At 47.1% G+C, this 27,075-nt stretch overlaps 1 protein-coding gene across 1 annotated transcript in view; it reads left to right on the plus strand.

The window, feature by feature from the left end:
- LOC144166692 (N-acetylglucosamine-1-phosphotransferase subunits alpha/beta-like) overlaps positions 1-27,075 on the plus strand; it is a gene marked incomplete at its 5' end in the record, with an annotated part of 82,959 nt that overhangs the window by 27,269 nt on the left and 28,615 nt on the right. The window contains 7 exon segments of the mRNA XM_077696208.1: positions 2,313-2,502; positions 10,861-10,916; positions 11,734-11,848; positions 12,497-12,702; positions 14,571-14,737; positions 18,112-18,245; positions 25,993-26,234. Of these exon segments, the coding sequence (XP_077552334.1) occupies positions 2,313-2,502; positions 10,861-10,916; positions 11,734-11,848; positions 12,497-12,702; positions 14,571-14,737; positions 18,112-18,245; positions 25,993-26,234 (1,110 nt within the window).

The following is a 27,075-nucleotide window of genomic DNA, read 5'->3' on the forward strand; positions in this document are numbered from 1 at the left end:
GAGCAATAACGAAAACATTTGCGGGTTGCGGGAGGAGCAGAAAATAACAAACTCAAGAAGGCTCTTTTCAACATATTATTGCACGAAGAAATGCACACGCTTGCTTTCACGCCACAACACCCGCATCACGGCCCACAAATGTCGCTTCTTTTCACAGGCGCAAAGTTCTGACGCCACCGAACTCTACGCGTGTTTACCAGTCGCCGATAGAACGATGAGGCTGCAAGTCAACCTACCGTCTCGCTGTCCACCTAGCTCTATACGATGATTACTTGCTTTTACAATCCATACACGCTTCTCCACACTGATGAGTTCCACGCTATTCGTTGATTAGTGCATGCCAACGCTGAAGCCACTGACCAAAGAACCGATGCACACGGGAAGTTGCTTGCCGGCCCGACCCTGCGGGTACAGCGATAGTGGGCCAAGCGCCTGGCCGCCTGGCCGAGCGAGCCAGCGGCGGTGGCGGCGGCGGCTCGTCCTCGCCTGCCCGCCCGCAGCGTTTGCATACCGGATGTAAAGAAACGTTTCGTTTCCGGCTACGTCAGCCTACTCCGCGGCCATGATAGGCTTACCGGTTTTGCGGGGCCGTTGCGCGACGAGGGAATTCGGACCGAGAGCGATCGGGTCCGCCGTCGCAAAACGCCAAAAAGCGATGGCCGGCTCGTCGCTTTGCGACGTCGCTTTCCGTCGCGCGACGAGGCGCATCGCCAGTGGGAATGTGCCTTAAAGGGGCACTGACACAAAATTTTGAAGGCGAGATAACTTCGGAGATAGATTGGTGTGAACACATATACATCATCTGCAAAATATCAGCGGCAAATACAGCCTAGAAGATATTTAAAATCAATTTTAAAGTGTGCGAAACGCAACCGAAAAACCAGCAGAGGACCACGCGCAAAGCGCAGGTAGTTAGACGAGGTGGGGCGAAGCCCTGCGTGGCCTGACCCGCACCTTTCTCGCAGGACGAATTAATAAAGGTCATTTCTCTCTCTCTCTCGACATCCTGAGGATATTTTGTAAATAAACAACATCCAAATACGTCACGAGTTTGTGTTTGCCGCTTCCGCACGGCTGGCGTTTTTAGCCGGCTCGCTCGGCTCGCCGCTCCAATCGGAGGGCCGGAGGGCGGAGCTTCTGCTCTCGAGACCGAACGACCCGATCGTTGGCGGCGGAGGCGTCGTGATTTCGTTAGCTTATCGGGCAGCTGGTCGTGACCAAAGTTTTAAAGCGATTCCAGGAACTCTGTTTCTGTTACTTTTTAGTTACATTGGACGCGAAAACGCGCCAGAGACACGAAAAGCCCACTGAGCGAGCCGCACGGTCGCTGTGCAGGCGGCGGCCACGGCCACGAAGTGGCCCAGGCCAGCGCAGGTAGCTCGAGTGATAGCTTGTTACCGCTGCAAGAAACTGTACCCTTGTCCCAACCGTGGCAGCTTAATGAGAAAGGAGTTAATGATGCAATGTCGGGTTGCATTAAAAAGTGTCATCTGCACCGCTTACGAGAGCGGCAATCGAATATCCGCCGCAGTGCTAAGCCGAACACATCTGTAGGCAGACCTGTAGGCAGACCGGCCGGCTGCTACCAGCGTGCGTGTCTTGACCTATGCGTGTCGTTCTTTAGCCGCGGTAGCATTTGCACTCGCAGCGCCTGCGTCACGTCCACGGTCGCTTTTTAATTAAGCGGCTCACGAGATCAGTACATGGGGGCATTCGCAGAAACTGTCGGCGATGCGGATTCGACAGTGCTACGGCAGCTCTGCTCTGTGATATCCCTTCGACGGTCACGTGGTCAGCTTTGTTCACACAAAATCCATCGGTTTGCGGCACCCGCTGAAACCGAAACTGCGACTGGCTGCATTGAAAATGCCTCTAATTAAACAACTGTCGCACGCTGAAGTGAATGAGGTTTCTACAGGTGATAAGTAGGTCACTAGCTGCTTATCGCAACCAAAAAAACAAGATGCAAAATTTTTGTGTCAGTGCCCCTTTAAGGACCAACGGTCATCTTGCCTTCGCATTTCGCATTACATGCCCTTCCCACGTCCATTTTTTCTTCTTAATTTCTACTAATATGTTCTTAACATGCGTTTGTTCCCTGACCCACTCCGCTCTCTTCTTGTCCGTTAATGTTACACCTACCATCTTCCGTTCCATTGCTCGCTGAGTCATCCCCGATTTGAGTTGAACCCTCTTAGTGAGCCTCCAAGTTTCTGCCCCATAGGCGAGTACTGGTAAGATTCACATCTGTATCGTACATGAAGAGGAGGGACGCCTCCCTGAGAGACACACGCACGTGCGCCTTTGTGCAGGTGCGGCTGGCATGGCCCGTCCCGGACTGTGCCCTGGGCTGCCCGACGTCGTGGGTGAAAGACGGCTACTGTGACAAGCCATGCAACAACTCCAAGTGCGAGTGGGACGGAGGGGACTGCATCGGGGCGGCGGCCACGGCGCGGCCGGCCTACCACCTGCTGCCCTTCCCCCGGCCGGACCTCACCAGGCGTGAGTGCTTTGCGGCGGATCCAAATGTTCTGTGTGGGGAACAGCCTTTCCCAAGGGGTTGTACCATAGAGTTTCGTGCAGTAATACTTGCAGAGGAACCTGGTGCTGCAATTGTCTGCCATGATGGACGTGATGGGTTGAAGAAGGTTAGGATTGGCGCTCAGTGGCTTGTAGAAAGTACTATGGATTGGATCATTTACCAGTTTCATTTTAGTCATGGTCTTGCTTGTACAGTATCGCCCACTTATAGTGAACCCAGCTTTAACGAAATAGCGGCTATGACGAACAAATCTTCGTTTCCTGTTACCATTTGTATACATAGATTTTGCGTCCAGATTTAGCAAAAAGCAGATGTAACGAACTGATTTCACTTTCCAGGTGTGCTCATTATAAGTGGACTCAACTGTACACCTTTGCTAGTAGTGTAGGTTATTAGCGGCGTGTTCGGAAGAACTGTTTGGAAATTGTTTTCCTCTGAACGCAATGTCGCATGCGGGCTGGCGCCTTGCTGAGTGGAAATTTTTTATAACTAAACTTGTGAGTCAGGCGGCTTGTTATCAATAAATGACTGCAAATGGTGGCACTGTATGCGGCAATCTTACTCGCGAACTAGGTGTTTTGACGCCGCTCGTGCAGCAGAGCGATCTAGTATCACAGCTGAGGCAAATTGAAAAATGTTTGTGACGGCCAAAATTTTTAAGTGCAATGCACTTCTTAAGCGACCCTGAACCTGCGTCCACCGGCGATGTCCGCGCACGTGGAGATAAGCGCGCGCAGCCTGGCTGCTGACATAGCACATACCCACGTGGGGGATTGGCCAGGAATCTCCTCGTCTTCCTTGGCAACGGGGGGAGATGGGCGCGCGCTGCCTGGCCGCTGACATGGCACATACTCACGTGGGGGATTGGCCAAGAATCGGGCGTGAGAAGGGCTAATGCACCTGCTTAAAGGAGTACTGACACGAAATTTCAAAGCTGAGATCCGCTCTAGCAATCAAGTACAACGACAACACAAATAGGTGTCTGTGAATAAATGCATCTTTCTTTCTTTGTAGTTGTGTGTGTGTGTGTGATCTCTCTTTCGCGAACATTACCGAACCGCGCAAATTCAACTCCTGCATTCGCACTTTCACATTCTTCCCCTCGGGGAAATGCGGGGAATTTTTTTGTGAGTGCCGCTCGTACAGTGTAGACTTGCTGTACTATGGCTAGACTGGTGGCTGGTAAGGACACAGCTAGGTGAATGTCAGGGGGTATAACTGAAATAACATCTCTAAAGGTGAAATGTTTACTTTTTTATTGCAGCACAAATAGTTTTCTTAATGATAAAAACTACGAGTGCCAAGGCGTTTACAAATAGTTCATAAAGAAGCCCCCATCCTGCTGTATTTGGCAGCTATTTGCGTACTACGGTTGTGCACAATGGTTCCGCACATCTGCTTTTTATCAAACCGCTCTGTTTTATTTCAGAAACAGCTTGTTTTAGTGAGTAACTTTCTGTGCGCAGTGTAATCTGTTGACACCAAATCACTTAATAAATATTTTCCTGGCAGAAAACACGTTTACGCAGCCTTAGTCATGTTTCCAGCCCATGCAATTTGGTCCACTTCCACCCATCATTCCCATCGAAGCGTAAGCACTGTCTTGGAGTTTGTGTTGACACTAACACTAACTCTGGGTATTATTGTGTGAAATTGTACGGGTTGTATGGAGCTTGTGCGTCCAACATGATACCTTGTTCACCCCATCCTGGCCTTCTTTAGTTGTTTTTATGAGCTGGCCATAGCACGTATGGCAGGAGGATGAGAAGTTTTCCTCAACTTGACCTGTGCGGAAATGTGTGGAAGTGGCTTCCCTGGCAGACGGGTCTTAGCGCTATTTTTTTTTAAGTGCAGAGCACTTTATGGGCCTACCCTCCTAACCTCGCTAAGCCCTATTACATCCCATTTAATGCACTCTAGTTCCTCGAACAACACTTTGAGACTTGCTTCGCTAGATAAGGTTCGCGCGTTAAACGTTGCTAGGTTCAGATTCCATTGGCGGCCTGTCCGGATCCAGGGATTCTTAGCACCTTCTGCTGCGTCACAGGTCTGACCGCCGCCGTGGTCAGTTGCTTCACAGCTGCTGGGGACTGAGGGCCGTGGGTTAATTGGCGTATTCATGGGAGGTTATGGCCGTTACTACACCAGGGTGGCCAATCCTGCTCTGGTGAGGGAGTGCATTACCGGCAATGGTCGCCGGGGTCAGGCCGCACCCCAAGCCCCTTTGTGCAATTCCATCAATACGCGGATTTTATTTATTTTTTGTTTATTTATTATTATTTTTTTTAATCCGGTGGGAATTGTCCGGCACCGGGATTCGAACCACGGTCTTTCTGCACGCAAGACGGGTGTTCTACCTCTACGCCATTGCTGCATATCAGCGATGGCGTAGCCTTTACGGTGCTGAAAAATGGACACGTCCTATGTTACCGTGGTCTAGAGGACTGAAGAAAACTCGTAGTGGGATTTCTAGTCAATAAAAGCATAGCTGGCAACATAGAAGAATACTATAGCATTAACGAAAGGGCAGTAGGTCTTGTAATTAGGCTCAATAAGAGGTACAAGCTCAAGGTAGTGCAGGACTACGCGCCCACATCCAGCCACGACGACCAAGTAGTGGAGCGCTTCTATGAAGATGTGGAATCGGCAATGGCTAAAGTAAAATCACAGTGTACCGTAGTTATGGGGGACTTCAATGCTAAAGTAGGCAAGAATCAGGCTGGAGACAAGGCAGTTGGGAACTATGGTCTGGGCTGTAGAAATAGCAGGGGGGACCTACTAGTTGAGTTTGCAGAACGGAATAACCTACGCATAATGAATACCTTCTTCTGTAAACGGGAGAGTCGGAAGTGGACCTGGAGGAGCCCGAATGGGGAGCACAAAAATGAAATAGACTTCATGTTAGGCGATAACCCTGGCGTCGTGCAGGATGTGTAAGTGCTCGGAAGGGTAAGGTGTAGTGACCACCGTATGGTAAGATCTCGAATTAGGCTAGATTTGAGGAGGGACCGCAACAAGCTAGTACGAAAGAAGCCGATAAATGAGTGAACAGTAAGACGTAAAGTAGAAGAATTCAGGATAGCGCTGCAGAACCGATATTCCGCTCTTAACGAGGAAGCCGAGCTTACAACACAGGAAGCCAGCGACAACCTTACACGCATTATCACGGAGTGTGCAGTAGAAGTCGGGGGCACTATGGCTAGACAGGATACTGGTAAACTTTCACAGGAAATGAAAGATCTAATCAGGAAACGGCAAACCATGACAATCTCTACCGCAGCTGACAGAATAGAACTAGCGGAGCTCTCGAAGTTAATCAATAAGCGCAAGACAGCTGACATGCGGAAGGATAATATGGAAAGGATCGAATACGTTGTAAAGAATGGAGGTAGCCTGAAAGCAGTGAAGAGACGTCTTGGCGTGGGGAAAAATCAGTTGTATGCACTTAAGGATAAGCAAGGCAATGTCATCACAAATAGGGATAAAATAATCACAGTGGCCGAGGAGCTCTATAGAGATCTGTACAGTAGCCGGGACATACAGGGTAATGCCGAACGAGACAGTAGTTCAGAGGAGATAGACATCCCACCGGTAACGACCGAAGAAGTAAGGAAGGCTTTGAAAGAAATGAAAGGGGGCAAAGCACCTGGTGAGGATCAGATAACAGCAGACCTCTTGAAGGATGGCGGAGAAATTGTACTTGAAAAGCTGGCAAACGTGTATACGCAACGCCTAATGACCGCAATGGTACCGGAATCTTGGAAGAACGCGAACATCATCCTAATCCATAAGAAAGGCGACATGAAGCACTTGAAAAATTACAGGCCGATTAGCTTACTGTCAGTTGTCTACAAAGTACTTACCAAGGTAATCGCCAACCGAATTTCTGCAACCTTAGATTTCAGTCAACCTAAAGAACAAGCAGGGTTCCGTAAAGGTTATTCAACAATGGACCATATTCACACGATCAATCAGGTGATAGAGAAGTGCGCTGAGTATACTGATAGCCTTCATAGATTATGAGAAAGCATTTGACTCGGTCGAAACCCTAGCAGTCATTCAGGCATTACGGAACCAGGGGGTAGATGAGCATTATGTAAAAATACTAGAGGATATCTACAATGGGTCTACAGCTACCATCATCCTCCATAGGGAGAGCAGTAAAATACCTATAAGGAAGGCTGTCAGACAAGGAGACACAATCTCTCCAATGTTATTTACAGCATGTTTACAAGAAGTGTTCAGAATGTTGGATTGGGAACAGGTGGGAGTAAGGGTTAATGGAGAATACCTCAGTAACCTCAGATTTGCTGATGACGTTGCCTTGCTAAGTAACTCGGGGGACGAATTGCAAAGCATGCTTTCCGCACTGGATGAACAGAGTAGAACTGTGGACCTGAAAATTAATATGCAGAAAACTAAAGTAATGATCAATAACCTCGGGACAGCACAGCGGTTTGAGATAGGTGGCGAGGCAGTGGAAGTGGTAAGCGAATATATCTACTTAGGCCAAGTTGTTACCCCAGATCCCACCCATGAGGCAGAGATAATTAGAAGGATCAGAATGGGGTGGGGTGCATATGGCAGACATTTTCAGATAATGAATAGCAGCCTACTATTGTCGCTGAAGAAGAAAGTGTATGGCAGCTGCATCTTACCGGTACTCACCTACGGGGCAGAAACTTGGAGGCTCACTAAGAGGGTTCAACTTAAATTGAGAACGACTCCGCGGGCTATGGAGCGTAAAATGATAGGTGTAACATTAAGGGACAAGGAGAGAGCGGAGTAGGTCAGGGAGCAAACTGGTGTTCAAGACATATTAGTAGAAATTAAGAAGAAGAAATGGACGTGGGCAGGGCATGTAATGCGAAGGCAAGATAACCGCTGGTCATTAAGGGTAACAGAATGGATCCCTAGAGAAGGCAAGCGTTGCAGGGGGCGGCAGAAAGTTAGATGGGCAGATGAGATCAAGAAATTTGCGGGGATAAATTGGTCACAGTTGGCACGGGACCGAGGTAATTGGAGAATAATGGGAGAGGCCTTTGCCCTGCAGTGGGCGTAGATAGGCTGGTGATGATGATGATGATGATGACTTTATGGGCTCACCTTTTGTCATCATGGTTCGCTGTAACGCTCAATGTCAAGCGACTGCCGGAATCAGGCGGTGCATCGAGATAACGGACCCAAGTAGAGCCTTCTGTACCGGCGTCAGGGAGTCACACTGAGACTTCGAAAACCACGTGGTTTAAATTGTCCTAACCATTCAAACTTCATGAACCGCTGGTGCTTGTCATACATCTCCCCGTTATTTAGCGCAAAGAAAACTGCAGGTACATATTAAAGGAGCCATGAAGAGAAAATGCAAGTTGGTTTTATTCGAAAGATTTCGTGTTTTATAGTGCCCCCAGCGCTTGTCCGGATACAAACGGTGCTTTATTCACTGAGAAATTAAACAATTTAGGTTAAAATTTTGATTTTCCCCCTCAATCGTGCGTTTTCGTGGTCTCAAGTGACATCACAGGAACCGACCGCTCTGCAGCCTAGAATACCTTCATTCACGCATCCGCCGTACAGGGTAGAGACACGTAACGCTGGCGCCGCCATGTTCGGTTGCTCGCTCGCCGCCGAAGCAAGTCATTGTGTCAAAACCGCGCTAAAATTATCGCCACAACGCGGTTTACTGAAGAAGTTTGAATCATAGAAGTTTGAATCATATTGTCTGTTTCGCGTTGCTAGGTCTCGTGGGAAACGAAAAGAATAACGCGTTGAGCCCGTTGGCCCAATTGCGGCGGCACGGGACCGTTCAAAGGTTGTCTCCACCCTGTACAGCGGTGTTGGTTTGTTCTCGAGTTTCTTTACGTTCCGTAACCTAGATGGCGCCACCATACCGTGGCAAGCGTTTGGTTTGTTTTTGCCCGCATTTAAACCTGGCTTGTTTTTGTTCTGGGAGAAAATATTCGTTCCCTGAAACAGTGCTCGCTCGACAAATGGGGTCACGAAAGACACCGTTGCTTGCGTCAATCGGCCAGTGTCGTCTGAGACAACCCCAAGCCCCGTAGTGCTGTGCAGCTAAACCAAAGCATGCTGTGCGCAGTACGAACAGCAGAACGCATCAGTACTTCTATGTTTACATGTGCTTTCTTAACTTCCACTGTTTGTCCCATCATTCTTATTGCTTTGTAAAGAATGTGCCCTAAATTTAAGCGCAAATCGCTCGTTCGTCTAGTTTGTAAGCTCTACCTATTTTGCGTCTGCTTCTGCCAGCCTCCGCCAATCGCAGAGCTTAGCTCATGTGACATCACAGGTTCTGTTGCGGGAAATGAGCTGGTGGGTCGCATGACCATTCCCGTTTTTCCTAATTATGTAGCTTATTTGAGCGAAGTTTACGTTAAAAGTGGTGTCAGTATGATTCTAACGAGACAATCGTTTGAATGAACCAAACTTGTGTTTTCTCTTCATGGCTCCTTTAAGCAAAATCTGTGTATACTCTATAATTAGTTAGCAGTGCTCGTTGGGTTGGTTTTTACGATAGTAAGCGAAAAAAGCGGCCGCGCAAGAAAGACATGGCCCGTTCGAAATGACGTGGAAAGGCTCCAGTCGCGTAATAAAAAAATTACGCGTTTGAAATGGCACAAAACAGCTCCAGCATACAAAATTAAAGCAAGCACAAAAAAAAAAAAAAAAAAAAAACAGAACTCTCGCTGGCGCAGTTTCAGGTAAAGGGTGCGCAAGCACTGCGAAGGCGGGAAATTTGAAATGCAGCTGTGAGCAGATAACAGCACTGCAGCCCATTATGGCGAATCACTGCTCTGCACTTCCGACAGCTTTCACATTGAGTGGAACGGCTTTATATTTTTTTATTTATGAACAAATTTTAATAAAACTGCTCAGCATTTTGGAGTTTTTTGTGCTGATTTCAAATCTGCCATTAGATTCTTATAAGTTGATTATATTTTGAGTTAATTAATGATTAATTGCCATTATTTTGGGTCACAATTACAAAATAACCACTCCATGCAGAATGGCGATTACCACGTGGCTAGGGAGAAAAATGAATAAAGAATACAACGTTGGTAGAACTTTGATTTAGCTATTTTTGGTTAGCTAGTACTATTTCACTTTGCTCCTCTCGTGCTCGGCCAGAAATGGCTCACAGGTGGTGTCCATTGAACACAATAATAATTTTTGAAAGCCTCCAATTGAAAATTTGTTTCTAGTGTTGTATTCTCCGTACATTTAGGTATCAGAAGCAAAAAAATTGTAGTCGTACCTGCTCTGGATGCCGAGATATCCGTCGGCACAATTCTAGCTTCGCGTTGCGAGAAAAGTGCCATTTTACATCGAATTCTACGCAGACTGAGCTGTAGCGTGCTCTTATACGATGCGTTTTGGTGAAAAAATTTGCAGTCTGATAGAAAATAGGCCTTGGATGCCGAAAATGCCATTTTTCAGACAAACGATTTTTTGACAGTTTTTCAGCCCAAAAGGCCCATGTGCCCCCTAAGGGAGCAACTTTTCAGATTTCACACGAGCTGTAGCAGTGATGTTGCATGGTTTTGCGGCAGAGTGTGATGCTGTTTCAGACCTGAAAATATAACTTTGCGTCTATGTAATTGAGAAATACTAACAACTGACCATGTTGGCCTGCATTCATGGGGACTCTCAGTGCAGCTTTTATTAAAGGACCAAGAGCAGAGACATTAGAAATGCTACACTGTATCGCGGTTACTAGTTATTGCCCAGGTGTAATTTACGTATTTTACGACGTGCCTCTTTTGACAGCAGGCAAGCCCAACTGTTCGTTAAGTCGAGCGGAAGCTCTGACCTGGCTGGATTGTTTTGAAAACCAGAAATCCTAAAACAAAATCAACTTAGCAGAGCCCGTGAAAAGCAAGTTGAGCTGGTGCATTTTTGTTCGTAAGAAGAGCAACCTCTCCGACAGGGTGGGAGAATATTACAGAGAGGCTTTCCAACACTGATCACGCCATGAGTGGACACCTGCGGGCTGTAGATAAAACTTGTTGCGGGGGGTATGCCGGTGCCGAGGTGGAAGCTCCGGTAGTTCTCGCTTGCTTTGTTATCTACCTATCCCTGACACATGTGGCAATAGTAAATGGTCCATTTTGTCCCTGAGGGGTTCTACACATTGCACTGACACTGCGTTGGAATGGCACTTTGAAACATCCGACTCTAGCCGACTGCTTCTAGCCGCCTTGCAACCGCTGCTCTGGGTGGTGATATAAGGCAGCATGTTTGGGCCAATTGTAGGGGGATGCGTGCTCATGTCCTGTTCTCCTTTCTCCCTCTCCCCCTCGCAGTGTACTGCAGTGCGAGCTGTGCCAACAGCTGGCTGGCCGACAAGTTCTGCGATCAGGTAGGTTCCTGAGTGCTGGGGGAGTGGTAGTATTTCATGCCCCTTCGAGCCGTTTGTAAAAGCTGAAGCGATGATAGGTCTCATTTGCTTTTAATTGATTTGTGTCTGATCATTTGTGGATGGGCTACGTGATACCATGTGTGCAATTTTGTCCTGAGGTCTAGCAGAGCCCTTTTCAATTGTAAGCATACTTGTTTTTCCACACATCGTTTGTAACTTCTGTAGCAGCGGCAACAAGTTCTCGTAGCTGCTATTCGCTTGCTGATTGAGTGATTATGAGGATTAACAGGCCTATGCTTCACAGGCGATGAGGCGTGCCGTAGTGGAGGGCTCCCAGATTAATTTTGACTGTGTCTTGTGTTTTGTGCAGTGCCTGTGTTGTGTGTTTCTTTACTTTATCCTGTGTTTTGCGCTGTTTTCCTTCAATCTACCAACTGGCCCTTCAGCAAACCCTTCTGTAATTTTGGCCACCTGGAGATCTTTAACGTACGCCGAAATCTAGGAACACAGGGGCGTTTTTTGCTTTTCGCCTCCATCAGAAAAGGGGCTGCCACGGCCAGGAATCGAACCCGTGTCCTTCGGCTCAGCAGCACAACGCCTTAGCCACTGAGCCACCACGGCAGATGCCATTCGCTTGCGTGGCTTTGCTCTGGTTATTGTTGGTGATTCTGTTGGCATTCCTGACATGCTTGCTACACAGTTTTGTGCCCATCGCAACAATTTGCGTAGTTGACGAGAGATTCTTGCTCCAACTTTGTGGGTCGTTCCCCTGTGATCGCCCTTTCTTCCTTTCTCAACCGTGGCCTCTTGCGGCCAGGCGTGCAACGTCCTGCCGTGTGCCTTCGACGCGGGCGACTGTGGCACAGCCAACTTCAACCAGCTCTACGGCCTGAGCTTGTCTTGGGACGAGCGCAACTACAGCCTTCCTGCAGGTGGGTAGCCCATGGGGGGACCTTCGATTACTGATTGCGAGATACCAGTTCCTGCATAGCCCACCTGAGGGGTTTTAAAAAAAGCCCTTTCAGCCTTATAATTTTTATTTCGGGCAAAAATTGTATTTCAGCATGTTTTTGTGCAGTTTTGAACCGTAGAAGTGTAGGATTGAAAAATTGAGCTGATAGGGTGAGTATTTATTAATTTGCAGTTGTGACAATTAATTATGTCATTAAGCTATTAAAATTTTACTTTCGAGTAAGAAAGAAAGATTGTCTTGTTTTCTTTCCGATAGTAAGCGAAAAAAAAGCAAGCACAGTAAGGGAGGAAAAGCAAGCACAGAAAGAAGAGAACTCCTGCTGGCGCAGCTTCAGGCAGGGGGCGCACTGCGAAGGCGGGAAATTTGAAATGCATTGGGAGGTAGCAGTGAGTGGATAGCGGCGCTACAGCCCATTATGGCGAATCACTGCTCTGCAGTTGCGGCAGCTTTCACATTGAGTGGAACGGCTTTAATTTTTTTTGTTCATATCTTACAACTTCTTTGTCCTGCAATGTGACACTCCTAACTGTAGAGAAACGATACTGGTGAACGATACCAGAAGAGTGGCGCACTGCATTTGATGGTCGCTGCCCGATGGTCGCTGCAGGCCAGGTGATGGCGTACTTCAACCTGTCGGGCTTCCTGGGAGCGGACACGCAGCTGACGGAGGGCCAGTACGATGACAACGCGGCCGTGCGCCTGGTGGCCATGTCGCTGCCGATGAACGTCATCACCGTCATGGTGTTCCCCAACAGCAGCGCCACCATGGTGAACATGACCGTCAAGGGCCTCCGCAGTGGAGTCGCCTTTGAGGTGGGCCGCCGGGGACGTTTTTTTTTTTTTTTTTTCAAAGCATCGTGTTGCCTTTTCAGTGTGAACTAGATGGGGCTTGGATCTGTGCAAGTTTCTGATACCGTACTGCGGGCTGTACGGACAAAACCATTTGCTTGTGTCAACGCACAATTGAGTCTATTCACGCCGTTTGTACTCTAGGCATTGCAAATGGGCATATCTAACGGATTTCCATGTTCTGTATTTTTTGAGCGAGCATGGCTGGTTGCCTATTCTCAGAATTTATTGGTCTCGTTTTCTCGCCTGTTTTTCAAGGCACATTGCACGCTGCAAAATGTCGTTGTGACTGCCAAGTAATGTAATTTCCGAGACAGCTGCAGTTGAGTGCAACCAGACTCTCTTGTTTAGTTTTCCAACTCCCTTTACCTGCAGTCATAAACTGCCACCGCAAAATGGCTCTGGTGGGCCGACGTGCAACTAGCCTTGTGAGTTGTTCGTCTGCTGAAGCCAGGTTTCAATGCAACAGTATGTGCAAGAGTGTGCTGCTGTCTGTTCATAACGTGACAAACTGCACGACTGGGGCTGCAGGCCCCGGCCCCAGTCTGTCTCGGCTGATTGCAACATTTACCACGGAAACTTCCCGCCCACCTGCTGATGGGACCTAATTTGCCTCAGGACTTCAAACGCCAACCTGATTCTAATCCAGAAGAAAGGCAACGTCGAAAAGCTTTGGGAATAACAGACCCATCAGCGTATACTGTAGAATACAAATTGTTTACCATGGTAATAGTTTACCACGAAGACTTCTAACAACCAAGGGAACAAGCTGCATTTAGGAAAGACCACTGAACGGTTAATCACAATGCTCTTCTTTACATAGCTTTTATAGATACGAAAACACATTTTAGTTAGTAGACACACCAGCACAGTGATAGAAGCGTTGAGTGACATCGGGCCAGAGGAGACAAATATATTGCTCTGTACACAAGAAAGGGCACGATAACCTTTCGTGAGTACAGTGGCATGTATTGAGAAGAACATCGGACGAGGGGACATCATCTCACCAAAATTAGGTATTTACATTATATGGATCGGAAACTTGGCGTCTTACTAAACAACTGGAAAGCAAACTTGGTCGACTCAACGGGCCATTGAACGAATAACGGTCGGAGTAACACTTAGGGAGAGGGAATGAGCTTCCTGGATCAGGGTACAGACTAGAGTAGATGATATCACAGTTCAAATAAAGAAAAAGAAATAGACTTGGGCTGGCCATGTAGTGAGACGAACCGACTACCGGTTGACAGTTAGGGTAACAGAGTGGATAACAAGAGATGGGTCTAGAAGAAGGGGAAGGCCAATAACCCAACGGAGGGATGAAATAGAGAAATTTGGGTGCAAACTGGGGACACAATTAAGCAATGCAGGACAGAAATGGTTGGAGGTTTATGGGAGAGGCAGTGAACCTGAGTAAGCTGTTGTTGTTGCTGCTGATGATGATGCTTAGAGAAGGTATTTAGGAAGCATGACTTGGAGAAGGCAAAGGTACAAATAAATGGGGAGTACTCAAGCTATACTTGGCATTTGTGGATGGTTTGCCACAGTTTTGAGAACTCTCTGTCTTCAGTATGATCAGTAAGAGCAGGTCCTCTTTCGTGGGAACAAAAAAATAGCCTGCCTTATCAGCAGGGAGAAGTCTTAAGCTTGACTGCTAGGCTTGTCATTCGAACCAAACTGCTCACGCATTTTCTCGTATGTTTTTTGGGGGTCAGCTCTCTGCGCCTTTGCGTTTTCGCTTCCATCTTGCTTCTGTGCTGCTTACATCGTATGTCAGGGTCTGAGAGTTGCGGCCCCTTGTGCTCCCCCCCCCCTCCCTCCCCCCCTTGCAGTTCAAGTTCTCGCTGACCACCAATGTGGACATACCAGGGGTAACCGTGGGTAGTGCCACCACTCCCCGTCCACCACCGCCAGCTGAAGAGAGCACTTCCACGCCACGAGCACCGAAGATAGTCACGGAGAAAATGATGGGCTTCACGGGGTACCCGGAGCATTTGAGGTGAGTTGTCTTGCTGGGTGACTCTGCCACTTTGCACTTTGAGCGACACGCTTTCTGCATTAGTCTTCTCAGTGTGTGTATTTTTTTTAGGGGTGAAGCCCCTTAGGGGCTCGGGCGTCGGCGTCTCTCGTCGTCGTCATCGTAATCGTCGTTTCATGTAGTCACGGTACTAAAGCACTGGGAAACTCGTTTACGCCTTGTGCTAGAATGTAGCGCGCATGAAAAATACACCGGGACACTCATTTACGCCTTGCACTGGAGCGCTTCATAACGCATAATACAAAAACACCGGGGCACTCGTTTAGGCCTCGCGCTAAAGAGCTTCGTGCTTCAAAGACACGAGACTTTTACAGCAAAGCTGCACACCTCTACTCCCCGCCGGTTTCATCTCCGTTGACAAAAACACCAAGACGCCAAGAATACACTTATACACTGCACACTTCGCCCCTCCCAAGGTTTCACATTGGTGGAGATGGCCGGGGTTTTTTTTTTTTTTTTTTTTTTTTTTTTTTTCAAGCACGAATTCTTACAAAGCATGATGGGTTCTGCCGTATGAAGAAAGAATGGTGCAGGGGTCACCCTGTTTCCCGAAGTTTTTTGTTTCCTTGGGGGTTGATGTAATATTGGCACGCCCATCCTAATGATGATCGAGACTTATTTCAGGTTTGGTTTCCTTGAAAGTGTGGTTGATTTAGCATATTTACCCGATTCTAACACGCCCCCGATTCTAACACGCACCCGATTTTCCTGGCAAAAAAAAAACGAAAAAATTTGCACCTCCGATTGTAACGCACACGGGACTTTGTGACCCAGACAAACGACTGCGAGAGAAACGGGCGATTTATTTCCCGAAGTAATCTCACTCATCTCACTCCTCGTCGCTCTCCGCTGACCACAACATCTCATCCTCGGTGCCTTCAAGTGCGTTCGCGATGCCACACTTCTGAACGAACGTTCAACCATGGTCGATGGGATCGTGGCCCACGCCTCGCACGCCCATCCCGCGAGCATCTCCGGAGGCGCACGCTTCAGCCTACCGCTCGTTTTAGACACGTGAGAGCCGCTGCTGCCATTGCTGTTATCAAGCGTGCAAGTGAAATGATCTGACGATTTGTGTGAACGCCGATAGAAAAGCCTAGGCGCCTAGGCTTGCTGCGTCCAAAAAATCGTTGCTAAAAGCTTTGGCGCCATCTTGAGATGGCGATGGCAATGGGTGGGACGAAATTCCCGCTGTTTCGGCAGTTTCGGTTTTGTATCCAATTCTAACGCGCATGCGATTTTTCGGCCTATTTTTTCGGAAAAAAAGTGCGCGTTAGAATCGGGTAAATACGGTAGCCAGTGTGTCCTAAAACGCTGCGCGGTTGCTGCTGCTGTTTTTGTGGTCATTCTTCTGTTTTTTTATTGCTGTCTGATGCCTGAGTGGTACTTATTCCAGGGGTGAGACAGCTGCTTGTATAGCGCAGTGTTTTGGTACAAATTCGTTTTCCTGCATCAAGCTGCTCCGAAAGCATGAAAATTTTGAAAATTGCTCCAAGCTGCTCTAAAACAGGCTTGAATATGAAGGATTCTGACACTCACAACAGTTTCAATGGGGAAAAATGTCAACTTCACGGCATTGTTTTCCACGCAGCCCCAAGGTGATGATGTTTTTAGCAGTTTGATCGATTTATCAATCCATCAATCAATAACGGGATCAGACGGTGAAAAATTTCCCAAATGTCGCTTTTTTAGAAAGTTACATTTTCACATTGCAGTCGTTGCGATGTTATAAAACACAAAGTATTGCTGTGTTTGCCAGTGAGCTGGTGGGCCGCGAGAATAGGACGACTGACGAACCAGAATCGCTGCGAAGTGTTGGTCAGTGCCCAATAGCGGGGCTGGTTACTATTGAACTCCAGTAGTAACTGGTAATGTATCTCAAGTGAAATAATTGTTAAAGGCGAGGTGGCTAAGCATAGCAACGTTACTAAAATTGTGGTCAGGGTGAACGTACACCTCAATGATTGAAATGGGAGGCCTGTTAGGGTGAGTTGCAACGACTGTTGCCTCGCTTTGCGCAATTTTTGCCCTGGCTATACACACGTTCATATACAGCGCATCCTGGGATTGCAGGACAGATAATTTTGCCATTTAAATGATAGCAAAATCATGTTACGATTGGAGCGTTCTCAATTTAATATTTTTGGCTGCTCTCTACATTGTCTGTGCATACACCCTCAATAAAATTTAGGAAGTTTGTGAGGAGCTAGTGCAGTTCGTACCTTCTGATACTTTGTTAAAAAAAACTTTCTCCGAAGGCTGTTTTAGGGTGGTGCGTATTCAAAACTGATTAAAAAGTGTGTCCCCCCCCCCAAGTTGCTACAAATTTGATTTTTTAGGCTACAATTAACATATTAAATGTCGTTAACTGCTCCAAATGAAAGTTCAGCTCCAAAGTCTAGATTTGGCTACTTCAGAAACTGCTCCGAAATCTGTTTCAGTTGTCTCTCCCCTTGCTAGTGGCTATGCAGACAAAGTTGAGCTGTAAGCGTAGCTCATTTATTGCTAGCAGTCATTGTTTTGTAGCACTTGTTCTCAGTAAAGTTGTCTATTTTGAAAGGTTGGTAGAAAAAAAAAAAAGGAAACAAACAAGCATGGGGAAAGTATGTGCATTTTAAATCTTTCAGTGTAGATGAGCTGTGTTTGGCTTCCCTGGATGGAGGTGTTGGTTTCCCCAGAACAGGTTTGGCCATAAATTTCAGTGTTCTATCATCTGACACCGATCCTCCTTTGGCAGGTTAAAATGATATTTGAGGTATACATGTTGTAGACTTCAAATCACATTTGTGCTGAACAATGTCCTGCCAGTTTCCGAAATATTCAGTGTGGTTCTGTCGTTCAGTTCTTAGCAACTGTAACTGCAAAGCCAAACAGTGCGAACAAATTCTGACTACTCATGGCAAACACGATTATAAGCATTACTATATTATGGGATGTAGCTGTAAAGGAAGACCGTTCGTTTTGCTCAAGACAGCACTGTATTCTTTGTTGTCAGGCCATGCTGGTCTCCATTTACTGTGCATGCACTAACTAAACTGTAACTGGTAGGTAAGCAGCTCAGTAAGACGGACTCCTGGGCTTGTTCAGGCATGTCTGGGTAAGTGTGGGATGACAAGTTTGCACAGTTCTAGAAAGAAAAAGATCGGTTCAAACAGGTGGTCTTTAGAAGGTTGGATGAACCGAGAGTTCACGCTCGTCTTATCTTTTCCTTGTTCTGAGCCTTTAGCGTGTCACATTTCCTCGACCCTTTGAAGACTTGGTGCCTGTCCTCTCCTTGTTGTGTGCCTTTGATGCCTCTCAGTTCCTCAATTCTTTCCCCGTTATTGTGCACATAGGCACCCACCGCCTCCGGAGCTTCTCCCAGACGATGAGGAGATGTACCGTTACGCGGACGTGGACGTGAGGCGTTCTTTGCTGCCCGTGGAGCTCGTGCAACAGATCGTCGACGCCAAGGTCCTCTACAAGTCAGGTGGGTGCGGGGGGAGGCTGTGTTCTGCTGCTTGCTTCTGGAGAACAGGCTCAGATCGCTTGAATCCAAGTTGGTTGCTGTGTTGCACTTGAAACAAGCTGTCAACCATCTTGGATAAGGACAGGCACCAAGGCGCAACCCTGTAAATGTGTACAGCTGTATTAACTCAGCTGAAAAGCAAGTACCGTATTTTCCGGTGTATAAGTCGCGGTTTTTTTCTGAAATTTTCGTTGGTGCGTCTTATCCACCGGTGCGACTTATCTATGGAATAAATCTGGTTCATGGCGGCCGCGCGTGGCCAGCGCACGTTGAGACGCAGCTCTATGGTGTAAATCAATCCCGAGTCCACCGGTACGGCATTTCTCATAGCCCATATGTCGCTTCGGTACATTGCACCAAAGAATTTGCAGCTTTTTCTAGTCAAAAAGAATGATAATGGCCTGCGACAACCACGCCCCACTTTAGGCCATGCGCAGTAACTACAGTTCAGAATAAATTCAAAGTAACATTAAACTAAGTTGCAAAAACAAAATGCAGCTTATAAATTACTACAGAGATTTACTCTGAATGAGGTAAAAGGTAAACGGGCTGCTAATTTTTGAAATGACAGCTTGCTGATAAGTTTCGATTTTCGGGTCGCTTCTGTCACGTCACTTCCGTCCGCTATGACACCTTTATTGCGGTGATTTACGACAGCACGCAAGAAGTGTGCGACTTTTGGAGAGGTGGCCAAATGGGTCTCCGACTCTTGGGACTCCATTTCTACAAAATCAGTTGTAGCCAGGTTCATAAAGGCCGGAGTAATGCGGTACGCGAGTGGTGACGATGTTGGCAAAGAAGACATCAGTGAGTCAGAGGACAACAGCGATGCGCCGGGGGAACTCCCACCTGAAGTTGCTGAATTATTTGTTAGCGAGTCTGAGGGAAAAGGCTTCGATGGTTTTGCCTAAAAGCCGTCCGTAAGTACATGCCATCTGTGTGTATCCATAAACCATTTTTGAGTAGTTAGTTATGTCCAGACTTTGGATGTATGCGCGTTTCTTGCTCTGCTTACAGGGTGATGCGTTAATAGGCGGCGGCCGCCACAACCACGTACTTTCGCTGCACTTTCTAACGATCTGATTCACTATGAGTTTACCTAATTAACAAGTGTGTCTTATATACCGGTGCGTCTTATACAACGGTGCGACTTATGTACGTTTTTTTCGGAAAAACTGTCATTTTGAGGGGGGTGCGACTTATACAAAGGTGCGACTTATAGACCGGAAAATACGGTAGGGGCTTTTTATTCTGAGACAAACAAAATTTTCATGGAAAGTTCCTCATGGGAATCGCCAGGTTGTGCGTATACAGTCGAGTCCCGCTACAACGAATTTGCCGGGACGTGCGAAAAGTTTCGTTGAAGCGAAAATTTGTTGAGGCGAAATCTGCCCAGAAACAACACGGAAAGGCCAGAAAAATAGCCCCGTATGTTTCCGCATCATTGGCAGCATAATACAATGTTTAGAAAAAGGAGTGACGCGCAATAACGTCATGTTTATTCCGGTAACAAACATACCAATGGATACCTGTTTTTTCACTGCACGCAAAGAAGGTTTTACGGAGGGGGGTGAAGAAATGTAGGCGCAAAACGTATTGCTGTACAACAAGGCGTGTCCACCGAGCTGATTACTTGCAGATAGCTGCTAGGCCATCGGAAGCCCCCCTCTCGCTTGTGGCAGGAGCGGTGCCGTTATCTTATCCTCTGACAGGGCACGGCAGCTACTGACCTTGGCAGGCAAGGCGCGCGCGCTTGCATTTAACATGACCGCGCGCTCGCGACTAAGATAGGATGACTTGGCTTCAAGACCAAACACGCAAACATGATTTTTGCTCTTGGCTATGAAGAATGGTAGAAGAAAAACGGCAAAGACAGCTGCTCACAACGCATACATGACGGCGCCGCGCCAGCAGCGGATCACATTCGTGCGGTTTCAACTGGATACAGATTGGCTGCAGAGGCTGTAGCTCCGGCTTGGCGAACCGGGCCTGCGCCTCATGTAAAGACGGCCAGCCACATCGTTATCACCATCAAACAATGGCGTCCTCCTATGAGTTGTTTTTTGTTTGTTTTGGGTGGCGGTGTGGGCGCACCGCGCATGTTTTCGGTGAAACTAAGCGTCCTGAATGTATGAAAAGTTACACATAGCTGGCGCTATGGTTATTTTATTGCAAAATAATTGTTCAAACCCTGCCCAAATCATCGAAAATTTCGTTGAAGGGAAAGCAAGCCTGTCAAATGGTTCGTTGTGGCGAGGACTTTGTTGCATTGACTTCTATGGCTAGCTGACGGGGAATTGGAAATATTTCGTTGAAGTGGAAATTTCGTTGAAGCGGAGTTCGTTGTAGCGGGGTTCGACTGTAAATATTTTTTCAAGGGTCTCATCTCTGCACGCAAACATCTACGTATGTGTGGCTCGTAGGCGCCGCGTTTACGGCCGTTGTATAAATAACGGGCTTTTTATTAATAAAATGCCCTACGGCCTTTTACAGAATGCCCCATAGGGCCTGTGTAAATTTGTAAAGCACGCTGTGTCATGGGGTAATGTGTGAGCCAACAGTGCATTTCCAGTTGCGTGACGCACTTGTGCGGACGAATTCGCTTTGACCTTTCCCTCCCTCCTACCCTCCTCACCATTCTGTCGAATTCCTGTCCACTTCTACTAAGGCTCTAGGCTGGTGATGACAGTGACACTGCATTTTTGCATTTTTGCGAAATGACGCAGTTGCTGCTAGCGCAATAAAAAGAAAAGGACAAGAGGCATTTTATCTTACACCTGAAGAATGCTGCTGTTGCATGGTAGATAGCCACTCCACAATTTCCTCTTGTTTCTTGCTTGGTTGCCTCCAACAGATTAACGGTGCCAAGGATTGGCCGAGGAAAGGATTGTTGTTCTGCGGAAGTGCTGAACGAGGGTACAGAGTACAGCCTGTTCATGAGTCACACACAAAAAAATAATAAATACGGATAATTGGCGATACTGCGAACCCCAGGCGGAGGCAATGTGAGGAAAGGATGTAGCAACACAAAAGACAGAGATAGATGAGAGAAGCAAGCGACGGGTAGAGTGTGCTGTCGTGTCCAGACGAGCATTGCAGTATCTTCAGCAACTGGCTGCACTGTCAGTGGCCTCTGAAGCCTGCAAGTTTTTTAATGAGTCCCCCACAGTGCTTGGGGGCGGAAGAGTGCTGTGCCATTTGCACCACGCAGCACCAATCCGCTTTTTTTTCGCCATATATATATCCTGCTCCAAGAGGTAGTGTAGCACCAAATTCTCCCAAGCAGCGCTACAAAATGCGGGGCAACGTTGAGATAATGTTCAGTGCCAGTTGCTTCGTGCAAAAAGCAGGAGAGACTCATTTCGTGAGCTGTCATCTGCTCTGGTGGACTGCCTAAGGGCTCCCGCGTTATTTCACTCGTCGTAATTTCATGCTCTCTCTGTGATGGCGTGGTTTACAGCACTTAAAAGTGAAGTTGGAGTGGGAGTGTGATAAGCAAATTTTACTCCAAAATGTGGCTTCACCACACTGCGCTGTTATTCATGTGTCATCACCAGCACCCATTGCAATCCTTCGCTGATTGCAAAGAGCAGAAATAGCGTATTTTCACGCGTATAACCCGCCCCTGCATAAAATCCACACCCCCACTTTCTGCCCACTGGAAAAAAAAAGAATCCTCACGTATTGCCCACACATTGAATACAGGAAAGGCTGCACCAAAGCTACTGCTCAAGCAACACATCACACACTACGTAGACAGAAAAAGCGTCATTGAATACAGGAAAGGCTGCACCAAAGCTACTGCTCAAGCAACACATCACACACTACGTAGACAGAAAAAGCGTATATTTAGCAATTGGAATACACTGACTGCAAGGCAAAAGTCTCAATTCACTCAGTGTCACTGCTCTTGCTAGAGCTTTCACTTGAGCCACCGTCCTCACTGATGTACACAAGGTCATCTTCACAGCACAACTCACATTGCCGTGAAGCTGCACTGAAAGAAAAACCCTGCGTATTATCCGCACGCCTTCTTTGCCAGTGAAATTTCTGCATTTTTGTGCGGGTTATATGCGCGAAAATACGGTAGATTTACTGTTCAGTCACCCCCCCCCCCCCAGCCCTTTCTTTTTATTTTATCACAAGTGCACTTGCTGTTCAGAACTTACGCAGCCATGTCACCCTGGCACGAGGGAGGTGGGCTCGTCTAACAGCTTTAGCATATACCTGCCTGTAATCAGCTTGGTCGATGTGGCGTGCTGTAAAGCAGTGCTGTTTTTCAAACAGCGAAGCTGCTTAGCAAAGCGTAATTTTTCGTGTCCGCAGTTAAAAACACCAAGACATTGCCGAGCACGCACACGTGAGCGCCGGCCTCGCGACAACCGCCCGGCAGTTAACAAAACCAAGAAAATGCTTAGTGCTCGTGTGTGTGTGACTCGCGGCGACCGCCCAGCGTCCCTGGCGCGCGTTTGCAAGCCAAGCATACCCACTTAGGGAGATTGGCAAAGATTGGCAAAAAAAAAAAAACACTCCACCGTTCGTCGTAATAGCGCACACCACCCCTCTAAGGTAATGTCCAATGATTATCACTTCCAAAAAAATGAACCAAGCTCACACTTATAGCAATTGAGTGATGCAGTAAAGGTCGTTGCAGCAGCAAAAAAGAAACAAATCGGCTGCAATCGTGGACTTATACTTTTGTGATGGTCGTGAAGGTTGCGTACAGCTTCGTCACCTTCAAGTCTTACGCATTAGTGTGAACTTCCTTCATTGTTTTTTTTTTTTTTTGTGCTGCTTCCCCCCCTTCCCCCCACCTCATGTAAAAAAGATTTGATAAGCAACGGTATATCCAGTATCTGTTCCGTGGTCAAGACTGTGTACAATACACTAATGTATTTTTTTTTTGCTTGCTGCATCACATAAACATGAACGTTTATTTTCGATTTCTCCAAAGGGCAGTCAGGTTTAGCATCATTTATCTCTACTTCCCTCCCAGTTTCTCATGCCAGGTATTGACGGGAGCATAATTTTTTTTATTTATCCGGAGTCCTGCTAGGCGTAGAATAAAGATAAACTTTTTAATTCGTAGATGCGAAAGGGAATTTTTTGCTTATCTCTAGTCTTCTCTTGGTTGTTTGTAATGTCAGCAGGGGTGTTGTAATGACAGGGACATTTATTTTCTATTCGTCCGAAGCCGAGTGAGTTGTAGCTATTCAGTGCATTGTCATCTTTAGTTTTATTTTAGTTGATGCTCGCGTCAGTCATGACGTTTTAATTAGGAAAACATATTTTTTATTTGTCGGTAGTGTAGTAGGTCCAATATTAAATGTTGATTAAAAGCTATTTGATTTTCTTTGTGTTTACACCGCAAATAGATGACGCCCGACCCCTAAAACCTGGTCGCTAACAGACTTGCACTGCTCCAAAACTCCTCTTTTATTGCTCCAAAGCTGCTCCAAAAAAAGCATTATTCGTGCTTCTCAAGCTCCCCCGAAAGGCTCAAACCTGCAGGCAGGTCTGAGCCACCGGCACTGGCAGTAATTTTGACTAAGACGCTACATCAGGAATTGCGCTTTGTTCTTCCGCATATATTTGTTTAAATTTTACAGCTACGGGCTTCATTGTATTAAAATTTCGGAAAATTTGTTTTGCGGACGCTAAACATATGAGGGATCAAAAAAAACGGGACGTTATGTAAATCTTGTTATACTTCATTATATATTAAGGCTTTTTAGTCATATTGAAGTTTGCTGTATAAAAGTTTTAACTGAGGCGCTAGACACACTAAGAATGTATGGAGTAGGCTCAAGTGGTGGTGTTGGCAAAGCCAGCGGTGGCGTCATGAAAATAATTTTGCCCTGCCAAATTGACAGGAATGCACAGCCTCTCATGCTTCACCCCCCCCCCCCCCCTTTCCTTATCTCTTTCCCTATTTATTTTCATTTGCACTCACTGTAACCATGCAGTGCGGCTTTTCTACTTGTTTGATTCAGAAGCGACTAACCCATGCTCAACTGGGCCGGAATTCTCAGTTTTGTTTATTTCGTGTCCGTTTCGAAGTGTCCGTTTGGAGCGAGCTCTGATTGGCTCGCGGACGACCAAATGTGATGCAGCACATTCCCTGGTCAGAGGCCTCACAAGAGAAATTACGCCACGACTGAAACGTACGCAAAATAGACGTTTCCGAAACAGACACAACTCAGAATTCCGTCCCTGATCTAGATGGAGCATCCTAAATGCAAGCAACTGGAATTACTCAGGATAGCTGAACTGGCTACACTAGGTCAACGCGCCAAAATTTTACGCCTGAAATTTTTGTTTCAACTAGTCCATGGCGGCCCAAAAATACCTTGTAAGAAGTTCATTACACCATCTGTTACTACTTCAAGGACAAAACACAACAAACGTCTTATAGAGTATAGGTTTCACAATGAATCCTTTAAATACTCTTACTTTCCATGTGTGATAAGAGAATCGAATTGTCTTCCTTATGAAATTGTAATTAGTTCATCTCTTGGTAATTTTACTGCTAAATTGTCTAACCTTTTGTTAAATAGTTCTTCTTGATTTGTGTTCCGTACTCCCTATTGCTGAAACTTTGATGTGTTTCTATATGTAATGCATAGTCGTTGTTATCCTTTGAATTGCTATGCGTTTATACGCGTAGTCTATTTGGCTGATATGGTTGTTTTCACCTTGACCCTTGTTTCTGCTTTTGGGAATTGTACAAAAAGAGCATAGTTATTTTTAATGTATCCCGCAATCCTGCAACAGCCTCCAGAGTTGAGGCTAGCAGTATCACCTCTCCCAAGCCTGTTGGCAGAACTTACTGCAATTCGGGATGGTCTCCAAGCGCTCTCATCGACAGTAACTACCGGTGTGAAACTGGAAATTTACACGGACTCAACGACGGCGATACGTGATCTACGTCGCGTTGCGCGTAGCACCAGCATGTCGGCATGTATTCACGCGATCCTGGACACATACCCATGCCCTGTGCGTGTATTGTGGGTTCGCCGGGACCTGCTTCCTGCCCACATAGCGGCGGACCGCGCCTGTCGCCGTATAGACCTACAAAGGCCGCTGCCACTTCTTCCGGTGTCCACCCTAGAAGAACTGCTGGTGGAAAAGGAGAACCTCCGCCGCGCCACGCGTGCTTTACTTCCACCGCGTGGAACCGACCTCCCCAGTGGGCTCGCTCGCTGGGAGGAGGTCCTGCTGCGGAGGCTTCGAGTTGGGGTGGCATTGTCCCCAGCAGTGACCCACGCTTGGCCTGCCCGCTATCACGCACCATTTGCGGACGCCTGTCCCTTTTGTACGGTCCCTGCGTCTGAAGCCGACATGAGCCACCTTCTATGGACCTGCCCTGCCCTTCAAACCTCTCGCCTGCAACACCTCCGGGGCACAGGGCTCCATCCTGGGAGACCCCCTGATCTACAGCGGTGGATATGGGGCCCTCAGTACCGGTCTCTGTTGACGTTTCTGCATGAAACCAATGTAATGTTGTATATATGACTGTTATGCCGTAAGGCAAACTCTCGCAAAAAAAAAAAAAAAAAAAAACCAATAAATAAAAATAAGTAAATAAATAAATAAACAAATCAATAAACTGCACTCCCGTTTGCCTTACTGCAGATGTTTATGGCCAAAACACGTGCTGCCTATTCTTCTAGTGTATGACGCAGTGTTCACTTTTCTTGCAAGACAGGTCTGCTGACACTCAAGGGCTGGAGGAAACGCAAGTCGCAGCTGATCGAGCATTACGTGAACAACGCCAGCCTCGTGGAAGGAGGCCAGGAGCTGCAGCTGGTTTTCCAGCGGAGGCCGGGAGCGGACTCAGTTACGGGAGAAGCTCCGTTGCGGTTGCCCCACCGGACTCTGCTCAGTGTCAGGGAGGAGGCAGGTTGGCTGCCTTGGGAGAAACAGAGGTTGTTTGCTGGTCTCGTCAAGGTAGGTCACCTCTTGTTGCTTTACTTTCACGTCATTTTTTTAAAGGCAAAAGCCTTAAAGGGGCCATGCAGACAAAAATACAAGTTGGTTTTATTCGAAGATTTCGTGTTTTGTAGTGCCCCCACCGCTTGTCCGGCAGCAAAAGACGCCATATTCACGCCATATTCACGCCATATTCAGTTTAGCTTAAAATTTTGATTCTCCCGCCAAATCGTGTGTTTTCTTGCTGTCAGCAATGAAGTCGTAAGTGCACATATTCAAACGAACTTCCACTGCGTCATTCGGTTCTGCAGCCTTGTTCGCCGTCAGTCCTCCCAGACGGCGCTACCAAACTCAGCCGCGGACCGCTGTCCACCGTTGCTTTGTTTCTGACCGTATTTGCACCTGGCTTGTTTTTGTTTACGGTAGAAGTAATCGTTTAGTGAAACATGGGATATGCTCGGCGAACAGGGTCACGTAAGACAGCGTTGCTTACGCCAATCAGTCTGTGTAGTGTAAGACAACTACAGAGCGGCGGACTGCTGTGCAGCTAAAACAAGCATAGTGCGCCCAGTACCTGTGCATCGGTGCTTCTATGTTTACGTGTGCTTTCGTAACTTTCATTGTTTACCCCACCATTCTTACTGCTGTAAAATGAATATGCATTACATTTAAGCGCAAATAGCTTGTTCGGCGAGCTTATAAGCCCTGCCTAATTTGCGTTTGCTTTTGCGGGCCTCAGCCAATCGCACAGCAGGGCTTATGACATCATAGGTTCTGTTGCGGGAAATGAGCTAGTGGGTCGCAAGGCCATCTCCTTTTGTCCTAATTAAATAGCTTGTTTGATCGAAGTGTGCGTTAA

This window comes from Haemaphysalis longicornis, unplaced genomic scaffold (assembly GCF_048455015.1).
Source record: "Haemaphysalis longicornis isolate Haplotype H1 unplaced genomic scaffold, Haemaphysalis longicornis Haplotype H1 scaffold_182, whole genome shotgun sequence".
In the NCBI taxonomy this organism is placed as follows: domain Eukaryota; kingdom Metazoa; phylum Arthropoda; class Arachnida; order Ixodida; family Ixodidae; genus Haemaphysalis; species Haemaphysalis longicornis.